Source organism: Muntiacus reevesi, unplaced genomic scaffold (genome assembly GCF_963930625.1).
Source record: "Muntiacus reevesi unplaced genomic scaffold, mMunRee1.1 SCAFFOLD_170, whole genome shotgun sequence".
Lineage (NCBI taxonomy): Eukaryota > Metazoa > Chordata > Mammalia > Artiodactyla > Cervidae > Muntiacus > Muntiacus reevesi.
In genome coordinates, this window is record NW_027077891.1 from 47,598 (window position 1) to 63,718 (window position 16,121).

The 16,121-nt window shown below is 40.5% G+C and overlaps 1 protein-coding gene across 1 annotated transcript in view; it reads left to right on the plus strand.

The window, feature by feature from the left end:
* LOC136155217 (putative ankyrin repeat domain-containing protein 19) overlaps positions 1–16,121 on the plus strand; it is a 63,832-nt gene that overhangs the window by 25,214 nt on the left and 22,497 nt on the right. Inside the window, exons 10-12 of the mRNA XM_065917076.1 lie at positions 3,075–3,181; positions 4,665–4,802; positions 6,058–6,125. Coding sequence (XP_065773148.1) covers positions 3,075–3,181; positions 4,665–4,802; positions 6,058–6,125 — 313 coding nt within the window. The remainder of the gene's footprint in view (positions 1–3,074; positions 3,182–4,664; positions 4,803–6,057; positions 6,126–16,121) is intronic.

A 16,121-nucleotide genomic window follows, 5' to 3' on the forward strand; every position in this document is an offset into this window, starting at 1 on the left:
AGGCTCTAGTTCCCTGACTGGGGATCGAACCCAGACCCCTACACTGTGAGCACTGGGACCCAGCCACTGGACCACCACAGAAGTCCTGAGGTTTTGGTTTTGTTGTTTTCCCCCTTCAGTTTGTATATTTTGGTAAGGTGCTTTTCAGTTTCAGGTATAATAGTTGTTATTTTGAGAAAGAGATTGAATGAGTTGGAGACTTGCCTAGGTATGAGTTTTAGGAAGACTCTGCAGAAATCAGATCAGCAGTGAAAAGGCGGTGATTAAGTTGGAAAGAAGAGAAAAGAACCAATATTGAACAGAAATATTATCCTATTCTGGCAGAAACAGCCAGTTAGATAAGAGTCTAGACTCTGCTCTCAATCTAGAAGGTCTTGATGGAAAGGAAGGGGTTTATGAAAAATGAGATCCGGTTGCCTTCTGTGTTTATTAGTCCCTGTTCTACCATTATTTACCCAGGAAAATTTAATTGTTTTGATGACTCTTGCCTCTTACACTTTTCTTTTTTCTTCAAATCCTCAAGTAAGAGAAGGAATTGGCCATGTGGGTTAGAGATGAGACTGGAATGTTTGCTGGGCTAATTCTCAGCTAGATTGTACTGGTAAAAACCACAATCCGTTGGGAAAGTTTATAAAAAAATTTACAAACCTAGGCTGTTCCCTGAAGAGTTTGATGGAATAAATCGAGGAAGGCCTGGACTTGTGTATTTAGAAATATTTCCTTGAGATTCTGATAGGATCCTTGGTGAAGAACTATGGAGTGATTAAGTATAATTTCTAGTGCACCTATCTCAACAATAAGTAATCTATAGAAGAGTTGGAGTTTGATCAATGCTAGCTACTTCCGTCAGCTCCCTCCTTTGCAGCAATATTAGCCTGACTTTTTCCTCTGCCTCTGTGATTGAGAAGTTAAAAGGAACATTTTTGGCAATATCTATTGGCTTGAGTGATATAACTCCTTTTTCTTCCAACCACTAATTATTCAGTGACACTCCAAGAGTCTTTAGAGATTTGCTCATGGCCAAGTCACTTCATCTGACCTTTTAAGAATTTTACAGCTTCTGTTACCAACCAGGTCATTAGGTCAACAGATGTTTGTTAGCAACAGGGTTTTCCTGACTGCGGTAACGGTAATTCATGAGCCTTCTCTTGGTGTCAGCAGGACAGACTCTTGCAGTGTGTCTGTTAGATTTGCTGCGTCCTGGCATAAGCGAGAGGACAGCTTTAAACATCAAAACCCATGAAATTAGTACAGATGGGGATTGTTTTAATCATTTAGTTTCAGCAGTCTTAGGAACTCATTATCCATTTGGTTAATAATCTGGGAGAATTCTAGAAAGAGATTGTAGTTTTAACAAGCAGTGGAAACAGTCTTCAAGTGGGAATTTTGTCTTGTTTTTTAAATTTATTTTAATAAAATTATGAGTCAATAGCAATTTTTATTACATGTTGAGACCCACTTTTCTTGTGAAACACATGATACTCAAGAAAGGAAAGCTTTCACATACAAATATTTGCTTTATGCCCACCTGTTTGGAAACAGCAAAACGTAAAAGCACAAATGGTCTACAGACCAAATGTGGTCCTTGGTTATGTTTAGCTTACCTAATTCCACAAACTGAGTCAACATTTAAAATTTAGCAAACTCATGCAGATGTCTGCGTTTCAGGCTTCTCAGAGACCGAAATCTGGTCCCCCTTGAGCCCATTCTCCTGTTTGATCTGCATGTGGAGGCCTCCCCTTCTGTATGGGGCGTGTGTTTGCAGGTTTGCCAGCCTCACCTGGCTTTTTCACTTAGATCACCAGGTTTCCCTCTCCAGAAGCATTTGAGTTTCCATTTCTTGATTTATAGTTTATTTTGATAACTATTTCAAAGTTTTAAAGACAGTCTAATTAATCTATAATTGATTCCATATTTTAAAAGAATCTCTTAAGGATGGGATTGAATTTTTCAAATTAGAATTTTTAAGTTGGTTGTGGCGGTTTCACACTGAATGAGTCTCCCAGACACACAGGATTATGAGAGAGAGCGTGGGGAGAGTTCACGGAAGAGCAACTCCCCGAGAAAATGCTGAGTGCATAATTATTGGTAACTTATCTTGTAATCCTTCACTAAGAGCCGTAAAGCAAGACAGAGACCAGAACTCAGGGATTAAGGAAGCTTCCTCCTGGAGGTCATCACATGAGAGCCGTCAAGAAAGGTCTTTGAAGATGAGCGTTGTTGTTCTGCTTGAAACAGCATCTAGCTAATGCTGACCTGTCAGTTTAACTTAAGGGCGGGGGAAGGAACAAGCAAAGGAGAATGAGTAAGATTAAATATCAGGAGACTTTGCTGAGAAAGCCGAGAAACATGGTGCCCACAGTTGGTTTTTTTGGAAGAAAAGAAAACAACCTTTCTCTTTGCATGTTCATGTAGAGGATAACATTCCCATTGGAATGTCTGTGAACCTCATGAGGTTACTCTTGGTCATCCTTGCATAGGTTATGCATGCCACAGATAATATGATGTATTCCTGCCTCAGCGTTGTTCCTAAAATATGCAGCTACTAAATCAAGTAGCTAATTGATTCTCTCTGGAGGAGTGTTGAGACTAGTAATAGAGCAAGTAAATACTGCAATATTCCTGATAAATACTATGATAGAAGCAAAGATCCTTGGAACCAGTAAATGTTGAAAGTGAGTTTTAGAGAATGACTCTGTGGTTCATCTTTGGAAGAGGAAGAAGAGGAGCATTTTATTCTTTAGCTTTTCAAAAGACGTATTTGGCTGCACTGGGTCTAGTTGTCACACGTGGGATCTTGAGTTGCGGCATGTGGACTCTAGTTGCCCGACCAGGGATGGAACCTGGACCCCCTGCTTGGGAGCTCAAATCTTAGCCCCTGGACGCCCAGGGAAGGCCAGGAGGAGGAGCATGTTGAAGAGATAGAAGTCGCGCCGGGGCTGAGGAGGAGGGACTCCCGTTTATTTGCTTTCTGAATTATATGTTTAAGTTCAGAGAATCTATTGCATGATTTTCAGTTCAGTTTAGAAATAGGTTAACTGGGTACATTCGAAATGGTTTTTCCTGTTTTACAGGATGACCTCACACCACTATTATTGGCCATAAATGAAAGGAAACAGCAAATGGTGGAATTTTTAGTAAAGAAAGAAGCAAATGTACACGCGGTTGATAAGATGAAAAGGTACAGTTGTTCTTTTTCTTTTTAAAAACCTTAGTGCTGTTCTTGGGTGCTAACATCAAGATAAAGATTAAATTAAAAAGGTTTCATTTGTGATCAACACTTTATCAGTTAGGTAGAAAACCAATTATTCTGACTGGGAGTCGTGAAAAACTATATAGCAGGGATATATAGCAGGATTCGTATTCCTTTATAATATTGAGTGATGTCATATGCAACCTGTTCTTTTTTCTGGTTGATCTTGTAGATGCTGAGGGATTTCATACTGGTTTCATTAGCTTTATACAATATGGATTCTGCTTTTTAGTTTACCTTATGACAGTATCGAATTTCTTAATTCTTTTATAATGATTGTTTAACCTCTACTTTGTGTATATTTTTCCTTAAAAGATGCACACTAAACATAAAGGACTTGATTTTGTCTTTTGGGTGACTCTTTGCTTTCAATTACTTTCTTTGAAAAATACTGATGTTATTAGATTGCAGAAGAGTCCTTCACAGTTCAGTGACTAAACAACAACAAAAAGTGATTAGTAATCACTGTCACCAGATACTGTGGGCTCATCAGTTTTTATCCCTTTTTATTTCTAGTACATTTTGATGTTTTCATTTTAAGTGAAGGTAGAAGGAAGAATGATAGGTTTAATTGGATAAACAGTTGCTTCAACAAAGATAAGTCAGAGGTGGATGATACAGACGAAAATGATGGTCTTTAGATTCAGACTGGGTTCAGCTCCTAGCTTTCCTCCCTATTAGGGTTATGACCTTGGGCACATTACTTATCATCAGCAAATAAGTTTCCTTGTACAAAACGGCAAATAGTAATGCATCCTTCAAAGGTGGCTGTGCGTATACATAGTATTTCATTTAGTGAAGAGCACATGCTTGTCCACATCATTAAGTGCCACGGTGACTATTTTTATTTCCATTATTGTTAATATTTTTGTTTTAAGCCAGCAAGTAGCCTTTGCTTAACCCACCCTGTAGCTGACTTTGAAGCATAATATATCAGACTAAGGAGGAAATGGGGGATTCGTTCCTTAAATACTCACCTGCCTCAGATAAGTGACCTCAGCACAGTTTCTTGTCCATCAAGGACTTTGATATTATTTTTGAAAAGCATTTATTTATTTGACTGCCTGGGGTCTTAGTCGTGGGAACTGTCAGTTGCAGCATGTGGGATGAAGGTCCCTGTCCGGGGATGGGACCTGGGCCCCCTGCCTTGGGAGCCTGGAGTCACAGCCCCTGGTCCACCAGGGAAGTCCCCATCAGGGACTTTTGAAATAGTAAGTGCTGCTCCGTGCCATCCCAGCGGGGCAGGAGGCTGCTTTTCCGTCGCTTCGGTTTAGCCTTGGAGGTCGTTTACAAGGATGCACACTTGAGCGTGTAAACGGCAAGATGTCACCTTGGTGAAGCACACCAAACGAGCTGTTTCTGTAAGTTCCCTCAGCTTCCTGAGGGTGACGCCGTCTCTCTGTTCTTTTAGAACCGCCCTCATCCTTGCTGTCAGTTATGAGTCTGTGAGTGTCGTCAGTCTTCTCCTTCAGCGAGGTGCTGACGTCTTTTCTCAAGATGTCTTTGGAAGGACTGCAGAAGAATATGCTGCTCTTAGTGGTTTTAATACGTAAGTGTTCACATTAAAACGCCCGTGATCACTAAACTGCCCCAAAAAGAATTTTAACTGTCATTTGTTACATGACCAGTGAGAGTTTTCTGTTCGGTGCAGGCAGCCTCTATCCTGTGGGGGCACCTTTCCTTAGGTCATAGGTTCCCTGTCATCCTTCCCAGAGTAGTGGGTGTCAGCTTGCCTGAGATTCCATGGTTACATGGAGGGTTGGCCCCTCATGGGATCTGTTTCCTGCAATAATGAAAATCTTCCAAAGGATTTATCTGCCTCAACTGTAAATGTTTTCTGAGTCTGTCTCACAAGGAACCCATTCACCAGACCTCCTTAAATCTCAAGTAAGTTAGTTCGGAGAGGAATTCAGAGAGGTAAGCCCTGCCTAGGACTTGCCAGTATCCACTGTAAGAGTAGGGTTATGTCTTCCACGTGAATCAGAGATGAACATGGAGATTAAGCATCATTGTCAGAAAGATCTGCTGGTTGAGAGTTTGAGCAGGTAGAGAAGGGAGAGTAGTGGTCCAGGCCAGGTCTTGATTGTGATTAGTTTTCTGTGCTTGGTGTGATTAGCTACAGTAATGGGGGATAATTATGTTACCTCCTGTAGTGAGTTCATATTTTATAAGTAAATTTAGGTACAAATTATATAAGAGCTGAGATTCCCTAAATTACAAACCACAGAGAACACTAATCACCATAATTAATAACAGTTTCCTGAAACCCTTGAATGCTAAACATATAAGAAAACACACATTGGTTTTATTTGGAATTCCAAAGTAGTTCCAACAATAACGTTCAAGAGCAAATTATTCCATTCTTTGACTGTTTCTGCAAGCATTCTGGGGATATATTATCTCATTAACTCCTCTTAATCCCCTTGTGAAATAAGGCAGTAAGATCCCAGTTGTGTAGAGGATGACTTTGAACTCAAGGGAAGCAATTCTCTCAGATCAAAGAGCAGTCGGTTACAGAGCTAGGATTTGCGAGTTGGAAAGAGTTTTCGTATGCCAAGCTAAATCTGGTTAATCTACTGGGCTCTGTTGCCCTCAGTTCATGACTATGTCATCTTCCTTTTCTTTCTCCTTTAAATACATGCTAAATAAAACTTGGTAGAACTTAGAAACTTGAAATGTATGGGACAATTGTAGTTTTAATATTATCGCTGACATTGTCTGAAATAATCTAAGAATTTAACATATTTGGTAGTTTTTTTTCATATTAGTGTTAAAATATTGTTTATCACATTTTTAACACATAGCATTTGCCAACTGATCTCTGAATATAAAGAAAAGAGGCCTAAAACTCTTCCCGAAAAGAGCAACCCAGGTATGTCATCTGATAATAATGAATTACTCTTGGTGATTCTACCATAGATAAAGTAGGAGTGAGGAAATTTCAATAATGAAAGAACTATGATAAAATTAGTGTAGATTGCATGTGTTTTTAAATGAATTTCTTAATAGTCTAGTCTTCAGAATTGTTAAGGAAGTTAATTGTAGGTAATTTAACATCAGAGACAGTATTGTCTGAAAAGCATTCCATGTATTTAATTACAGCCCCTAAAATCCTGTATTAGATTTTTATGTACATTACAAAAAATGTTTAAGTTAGTATGATATATATTTCATCTGTAATCCTATTGTAGCAAATTGACTTCTTATAAAAGTGGAGCTTTAATTTTTACAAATAGTTTGCATTTAGTGAATGAGTAGTTATTACTTACTGTGTAGTGATTGGTCTCATTAAAAAAGTTACCATCGTTTAAACTGGGAGCCTCAACAGTCCGTTCCTGGTAGGATAAGAAGTGATAAACAAGAAGAACTGCAGTGCTGAACCAGTGTGCAGCATACCAGGAAGAGATTACTTTCGGAAGATACCTTCCAATAGTACGGATCAGAAAAGCGATGCCTAGTTGAGAAGCACCGGTTATTTTGCCTATTGTGTCAACAAGGTCTCTATTACCAATTTTATTCCTCACAGATCCAAAAAGAGCGAGATAGGTTGACTTCATTAGAACCAGATGTTTTCTTCTGTGTGTTGGATAATTGTCATGATAGTATAGTTTTGTAAGAACACCATGTTCTGTTGCCATTATTTAAAAGATGATCATAATAGATTTTCAAATAGATCAACTTGGGACTCTGCAGATTCTAATAAAAGAACCAGCACACTTCACATGGGCAAAAACACCACCGTGTCCCCCGATGTGGCATCTAGCACATTGTCCAAGCTCTCTGAGAACTCCTTTAAACCTAGTTCACCTCTGTCTAATCAAAGGGGGCTTCCCAGGGGCTCAGCAGTAAGGAATCCGCCTGCCAGTGCCAGAGATACGGGTTCCAGCCCTGGATCGGGAGGAGCTCCTGGAGAAGGAAATGGCAACCCACTCCAGTATTCTTGCCTGGGGAGTCCCATGGACAGAAGAGCCTGGTGAGCTACAGTCCATCGGGTCACAGAGAGGCGGACACGGCTCAGTGACTGAACAGCAACAACATCCACCAAAGAACTTCTGTAGGTTGGTTTTATATGTTAGAGGAGATACAGAGTTGACATAAAGTCTTGGTCTTCAGTATGCTCAGAATAGAATAGAGTTGTCCCTGGTTAATTTCTATAGTTTTTGAACAGAGTTTTCAAAGAAAACATTCTTATTTATTTGTTCATTTGTTCACCAAAGAGATAACTTTCAAGTGTCTTTTATGTCCTAAGCATTGTTCTGATGTCACAGGGTGCAAACATTTGAAAGTCACTGCTCCTGCCCTCCAGGCTCAAGCTTGCAGTGCTCCTCTCCCCGTGGAGTCACTGCACGTGAGTCATCCCTCCAGCATCAGATCATGATGACGCACGGGAAACGTTGTCCAACAGCACCAGAGTCCATAGCTTCCTCTCTCCTTCCCTCCCTCCCCTTATTCATCAGCTTAGGGTCTGATGACGAATGCGTTCCAAGCTGAAAAAGCATGATTTCTCTCAACCTTTGCCATATAATGGGGAGGATTGATGTAATGATTGCCCTCAGTAGAACACAGCACTGTTTGGACCATCCTGCTCTCGGTGGTCCAGATACTCTTGAACAATGGAAGGTGACAGCCTCAAGAGATTATACTTTTCACATTTATTACTATGTACACATATATATTTAAAGCATTAAAAATGCTCAGCCTCCGTGAACCCTGCAGCATGCTCACCACTGCAAGTCCAGTCCCCATCCTCACCACCCATTTACCCATTTACCCTCCCCCACCCCCCTTTCAAGAGATTATCCTTGCTAAACCTGGAATCACTACATCTTTCGTACTTCTCTTGCATTTGGAAAGAGGGCCAGGAAGACTTTGTTTCCTATGTTTTACCACGCTCTGAAGTTCAGCGCCTGTAGACCACACTTCCTTGTGATAGGGCATTTTCATCCTGAACTGAAGAGCCAGAGAATTTGTGTTATGTCCCAGCAAGACACCTGTAGGCTCTGTTCACTGCTCCAGGGAATGGACGTCCAGAAGTACTGTGCTGTTCAAGTGTGCTATTGTCAGTTTATAGTACTGATTCTATTAATGGTGTAGTATCATTTTCTGTCAGTCTCCTAGAGTTTGGTTAGGATTATGGTCCTTGTATCAGCAGTTCTTTCTTTTTTTCTGTTCTGCCTTTGATGATCATAAAGGAGAGGAGTGGTTCTTAGGCATTAATGGCCCATGAGTATAGTACAATCACTATTCCCTCTAGTGTGGTCTCCAGGTGTGGTCCCAAAGGAATACTTTTAAACAAAACATCAGTCTTGAGGTTTGAATAGTCTGTGTTTTTCTTTTGTTGATTTAAAATGTGTCTTCCTTTTTTCTTTAATAGTAGATACGAGTTCTGAAGAAGACTCTTTAAGCAGGTAGGATTTGACGGATTTTTAAAAATTGTACGTGTTACTAGGGGAACACACAGAGAGGAGAAGCTACTGTTTGTTGAGCATTCCACTCCGGGCTAGAGACTGCATTATGGGCGTAACATCTGTGACTTCATCGAGTCATCAGAGCAGCGTTGTAAATAACTGTATCCTGCTTTTACCTAATTAGGCACCTGTGGTTCGGGGAGGTTGATGAATTGACCCATGATTCCATGGTAAAAATGAGTTGACCTGTGATTTGACAGCTGGCCTGCCTGGCTCCAGCATCCACTCTCGTGTCCCTCAGCAGAAATTGAGAAGTACCCGTCTAGCATATAAGTGAAACATGTAAAATTGTTCTCTGACTTGTGTCCATTTTCAGTTTTAGACATTGCGGGGGACTCCTGTATCCCCTTTGCAGTAAAGGGAGGAATGGGGCCTTCTCCATCAGTTATTCCCCTGCTGCAGGACCAAGACTGCCATTTCTGATGGACACAGATTAGTCTCTGAACCAGGGACAGACAATGGAGAAGGAACAGCATATCCTTCTGCTTTGAGTCATCAGGTTTATTCCACTTTGGGCAAACAAAAGTTATGTCAGTCCATCAGTTAGATTTTCAGCTATTAGGACTTGGTGAAAACATATTATTTTCAGGCTCTGCCAATATATTGGCTGTCAGTCTTTGTTAGTGGAAACTAAGGATGAGTCTTCCCTAGGTGTGTCATAGGTTGGGAGAGATGGGAGCAGAAACAGGTAACCAGTATCTTCTTGGAGCCTTCTCTGGGGAGCAGTGGGTAAGATGGTGAATAAGACTTCTCCTCCCAGTGCCGGTGCTGTGGGTTCAGTCTCCAGTCAGAGGAGCTGAGGTCCCGCAGGCCTCGGGGTCAGAGAGCCAGAACAAGGCAGAAGCAGCATGGCAACAAGTTCAGTAAAGACTTTAAAAATGGTCCACATCAAAATATCTTAAAAAAAATGTTTGAAAACAGAGGCCAAATTTTAATTATGTCAAGAAACTTCGTTTGCTGCATAGACAGCCAAACTTTCACTTGGTTTTTTTTTCTTCATTTAAAGAAATGAACTCACTCGTTTTTGTTGTATGTTTATGCTCTAAAGGTTTTCCAACAAACCTTGTGCTGACTCATGGCCTCCGTCTGATGATGAAGTCTTAGATTTTGAAACCAAGGTAAAGTGCCCTCTTGTGAAATTAGTTTCCATACTCTGAATTTAGCTTCATGTAGTATTTACTCTTAAATTCAGCAATGGTGTCCCTCTCACTGTTTTATGTTTATAATGGAACGTTCTTCAGAGCAAACTATTTGATAGAAATATGACTGGTTGATTTTTTTTAACTTTGGTGAATAATGAAGGTGGGGTGAAGAAAACAATGGGCTGGAAAATACAGAGTGACAGGAAAATTGTATTGGAAAAGCTTTCCCACAATGAAGGAACTATGAATTTTGGTCAAGGATAAAGAGTCTTACTGTGAACTTTAAACCATAAGGACATGACTTTTGCAATACTCACAGTGCAATACTCAGACAGTCAAGAATCTGCCTGCAGTGGTGGAGACCTGGCTTCGACCCCTGGGTTGGGAAGGTCCCCTGGAGAACAGCTGCCCACTCCAGTGTTCTGGCCTGGAGAATCCCATGGACCGCAGAGCCCATGGGGTTGCAGGGAGTCGGACACGACTGAGCGACTTTCCCTTCATAGAAGCAGAGACTGTGAATAACCGTAAGACAAAATTTGCAGCTTGGGATATTTTTTTTTTCTATTATAGTTTTAAAAAGACCTACCCCAAGTCCTGTGTCACATTCTAAAACTTCGGATTTCAGACATTTTGTATTATTGTGATTTAAGTATTCTTCTTATAGCCCTGTATCAGTATAAGCTAGTGGAGTTCAGAAAACAGTTGTGCATCTCCTGGAGCATGTAGCATAGGTCTCGAGTGTAAGAACCGTGTTAATAGTTTTTGAATGTGAATAAATAAAGAGACAAACGGTATCCTATATAATGTTACAGGTAATATAGTTCAGTTGTGTTATGTTGAGGAAGGGGGTCCTGCATAACAAGGAAATAAATAAGAAATACGTGAAAAGTGAAAGGTTACAGTGTTCTTTTCAGTGTCCACTCGTTGTGAGATGAGAAGTTTAGGTGAAAATTTTTGACCTTTTTTGCCCCATCTTGTGTTCCATTAAATGTTTCTTTTCAAGCCATACATTCTCCTCAGAATTTTGATTACCAGTTCTTTTTCCCAGTGAATAGTTAGGAATATTTCTTGATCAATTTTTCTCTCTCTCAAGTAATATTTTACAACATTCAGGTAGTGATGGATGACCGTGTGTGGCTAATCGAATGACACTTTTTATAGTGGCAAAATTCAACTCTTATACGGTAGTATTTATAAACAAAAAGTTTTACAGTAATACAGATCACTATTTTAGGGATATATTATGAACAAAACCCTCTGTCTTAAATATATGTTTTATAGACAACATATGTTGACATTTTCATAAAATTTGCAGAACAATATAGATGCGTAATTTATATATTAATAAAAGCATATAAAACAGAGGCTTTGTTCATAGTATATCCTTAAGAATACTGATATATTATTGATCTACAGTATATAAATTTTAAATGTTCGTGTTTTTCCACAAAGCTTATTATGCTTATTTTTTTTTCCCTTAAGTTTGTGCTTGACTAGGAATGTCTCTCTCTGTCTGCTTCCTTTTCCTCCCCCACCTTTTTCTCTCTTTTTTACTGTTAACCTAATATTTCCTCGCAGAATACTTTCCTTCAGTGTCTGTTCTTTCAGTCCATCTCTGTCTCTTGTGAACATGTTTGATTATGGCTTTCTGTTTAGTGTGTTTGTGGCTTTCATTCATGATCATTTCCCTACAGGTTTACTCTTGGTTTTTCTCCCTTTTTCTTTGAAGGAGCCAAATTGAAACAATCATTTGTCTTTTGCTGTTTAACAAACAGAATAGAAGTAGCTTATACTGTTTGCACTTGTAACCTATCCAAATAAGGTTCTACTAAAATCTAAACTTATGTATTTCCCTTCCCAAGTGATGATTCATGCATGTAGAAATCATGCAAGTGAATTTCAGAATATAGCGATTAATTTAAATGTCTTAGTTTTTCAGTAGTGCTCTAAACAACCAGGCACAAATTTTTTTTTCTAGAACATTTTGGTCGAGAAAATAATCTAGTGGGTGTCATAGTATTTGTATAGCAGTCAATTGGGGTAAGGAGAGGAGCATCTGGGGTTTCTGATGTCATCTGTCATAATGCTTACCCCATGAGAAGGTTCAGTTCAGTCGCTCAGTCGTATCTGACTCTTTGTGACCCCGTGAATCGCAGCACGCCAGGCCTACCTGTCCATCACCAACCCCCGGAGTTTACTCAAACTCACGTCCATCGAGTCAGTGATGCCATCCAGCCATCTCGTCTCCTGTCGTCCCCTTCTCCTCCTGCCCCCAATGCCTCCCAGCATCAGGGCCTTTTCCAGTGAGTCAAGTCTTCTCATGAGGTGGCCAAAGTATTGGAGTTTCAGCTTCAGCATCAGTCCTTCCAATGAAAACCCAGGACTGATCTCCTTTAGGATGGACTGGTTGGATCTCCTTGCAGTCCAAGGGACTCTCAAGAGTCTTCTCCAACACCACAGTTCAAAAGCATCAATTTTTCGGTGCTCAGCTTTCTTCACAGTCCAACTCTTACATCCATACATGGCCACTGGAGAAACCATAGCTGTGACTTAGATGGACCTTTGTTGGCAAAGTAATGTCTCTGCTTTTATATATGCTTTCTAGGTTGTTCATAACTTTCCTTCCAAGGAGTAAGCGTCTTTTCATTTCATGGCTGCAATCACCATCTCAAGTGATTTTGGAGCCCCCAAAAATAAAGTCTGACCCTGTTTCCACTGTTTCCCCATCTATTTCCCATGAAGTGATGGGACCAGATGCCATGATCTTAGTTTCCTGAATGTTGAGCTTTAAGCCAATTTTTGCACTCTCCTCTTTCACTTTCATCAAGAGGCTTTTTAGTTCCTCTTCACTTTCTGTCAGAAGGGTGGTGTCATCTGCATATCTGAGGTTATTGATGTTTCTTCCAGCAATCTTGATTCCAGCTTGTGCTTCTTCCAGCCCAGCGTTTCTCATGATATACTCTGCATTTAAGTTAAATAAGCAGGGTGACAATATACAGCCTTGATGTACTCCTTTTCCTATTTGGAACCAGTCTGTTGTTCCATGTCTAGTTCTAACTGTTGCTTCCTGACCTGTGTATAGGTTTCTCAAGAAGCAGGTCCGGTGGTCTGGTATTCCCATCTCTTTCAGAGTTTTCCACAGTTTATTGTGATCCACACAGTCAAAGGCTTTGGCATAGTCAATAAAGCAGAAATAGATGCTTTTCTGGAACTCTCTTGCTTTTTCTATGATCCAGTGGATGTTGACAATTTGATCTCTGGTTCCTCTGCCTTTTCTAAAACCAGCTTGAACATCTGGAAGTTCACCGTTCATGTATTGCTGAAGCCTGGCTTGGAGAATTTTGGGCATTACTTTACTAGCATGTGAGATGAGTGCAATTGTGTGGTTGTTTGATCATTCTTTGGGATTGGAATGAAAACGGACCTTTTCCAGTCCTGTGGCCTCTGCTGAGTTTTCCAAAAATGCTGGCATATTGAGTGCAGCCCTTTCACAGCATCATCTTTCAGGGTTTGATATAGCTCAACTGGAATTCCATCACCTCCACTAACTTTGTTCATAGTGATGCTTTCTAAGGCCCACTTGACTTCACATTCCAGGATGTCTGGCTCTAGGTGAGAGATCGCACCATTGTGATTATCTGGGTCGTGAAGATCTTTTTTGTACAGTCCTCCTGTGTATTCTTGCCACCTCTTCTTAATATCTTCTGCTTCTGTTAGGTCCATACCATTCCTGTCCTTTATCGAACCCATCTTTGCATGAAATGTTCCCTTGGTATCTCTAATTTTGTTGAAGAGATCTCTAGTCTTTCCCATTCTGTTGTTTTCCTCTATTTCTTCGAATTCATCACTGAGGAAGGCTTTCTTATCTTCTTGGCTATTCTTTGGAATGCTGCATTCAAATGGGAATATCTTTCCTTTTCTCCTTTGCTTTTCGCTTGTCTTCATTCCATAGCTGTTTGTAAAGTCTCCTCAGACTACCATTTTGGCTTTTTGCATTTCTTTTCCGTGAGGATGGTCTTGATCCCTGTCTCCTATACAAGTAGTCTCCTGTCCATAGTTCATCAGGTACTCTGTCTATCAGATCTAGTCCCTTAAATCTATTTCTCACTTCCACTGTATAGTCATAAGGGATTTGATTTAGGTGATACCTGAGTGATCTAGTGGTTTTCCCTACTTTCTCCAATTTAAGTCTGATTTTGGCCATAAGGAGTTCATGATCTGAGCCACAGTTAGCTGCTGGTCTTGTTTTTGCTGACTGTGTAGATTCTCCATCTTCGGCTGCAAAGAATATAATCAGTCTGATTTCGGTGTTGACCATCTGGTGATGTCCATGTGTAGAGTCTTCTCTTGTGTTGTTGGAAGAGGGTGTTTGCTATAACCAGTGTGTTCTCTTGGCAAAACTCTATTAGCCTTTGCCCTGCTTCATTCCGTACCTCAAGGCCAAATTTGCCTGTTACTCCAGGTGTTTCTTGACTTCATACTTTTGGATTCCAATCCCCTATAATGAAAAGGATGTCTTTTTTGGGAGTTAGTTCTCAAAGGTCTTGTAGGTCTTCATAGAACCATTCAACTTCAGCTTCTTCAGCGTTACTGGTTAGGGCATAGGCTTGGATTACCATGATATTAAATGGTTTGCCTTGGAAACAAACAGAGATCATTCTGTCATTTTTGAGATTGCATCCAAGTCCTGCATTTGGGACTGTTTTGTTGACCATGATGGCTACTCCATTTCTTCTAAGGGATTCCTGCCCACAGTAGTAGATATAATGGTCATCTGAGTTAAATTCATCCATTCCAGTCCATTTTAGTTTGCTGATTCCTAGAATGGCAACATTCACTCTTGCCGTCTCCTTTTGACCACTTCCAATTTGCCTTGATTCATGGATCTATCATTCCAGGTTCCCATGCAATATTGCTCTTTACAGCAGCGGACCTTGCTTCTATCACCAGTCACATCCACGACTGGGTCTTGTTTTGCTTTGGCTCCATCCCTTCATTCTTTCTGGAGTTATTTCTCCACTGATCTCCAGTAGCATATTGGGCACCTATCGACCTGGGGAGTTCGTCTTTCAGTATCCTATCATTTTGCCTTTTCATACTGTTCATGGGGTTCTCAAGGCCAGAATACTGAAGTGGCTTGCCATTCCCTTCTCCAGTGGACCGCATACTGTCAGACGTCTCCACCGTGACCCATCCGTCCTGGGTGGCCCCACACGGCATGGCTCAGTTTCATTGAGTTAGACAGTGGTCCTGGGATCAGATGGGCGAGTTTTCTGTGATTGTGGTTTCAGTGTGCCTGCAGGTTAGTCAGGGGCCCAACTGGGATCTGAGTCCACACCTGAATGACTCCAGAGCCTGTGCTCTTTGTGTTAGGTCATATAGTAATGGGGGTGGGGGATTATAATTCTTGTATTCAGTTGATACTTGTTATGCTTCAAGCTCTTATTTTCTTCTCCAGCATGTCCCGAAACCAAACTTAGCAAAGCTACTGAAGGCTTTTCAGCAATCCAACAGTAAGTTATTTGAAGACTGTCCTCCTGGTGTTATTCACTGATTTGAAATTACACAGGTTCTCATGTACTATCCCCTGTTTTTACTGTATTAGAAGCAGAAAGTAGCATTGTGAGATGGGAGAGTACCACCTTCTTTGAGAACAACAATTCTGATAGTGAAATTGAACATGTGCTTGAAACCTTTCCCAAACCATCACCTGGAGTCCAGGGCTTCCCTCATCCTGCCTTTCCAAGGCCTGATCCTCTTCCAAAACCACTCAAGACTCTAGCAGACCTTGGTCTTGCACAGGTAAGTTGTGTTGTTTTTAACTCTTGTTTTCCCCTGTACTTTTCCACACACCATTCCCTTGATCCTTATGATGACAAAAAGGATTCCACCGTGGAAATGGAAGGCTTCAATGTCATGATACAAAATGATGTGATAATAAGAGCAATATATCTGCATGATTCAGATTTATAAATGTTGGCATACTAAGTATGCCATTTAGAAAGAAAAGAATTACAAAGCAATTAGGAAAAGGAGCTAGATGAATATGAAGATGGGGAGGGCGATGAAGGGGAAGAATTCATTTAAGAAGGATAAGATGAATATGAGATGGAATGAAGGTCAAGATAAAACAGATTATTTTACAAACACAGCAGACATAGTGAGGGTAAGTCAGATGAGGTACTCTATATTATAAATATGAGATGAATTATTTGAAATTCAACTTAGGAGAGAGTGAGGTCGTGAAAACTCAATAGT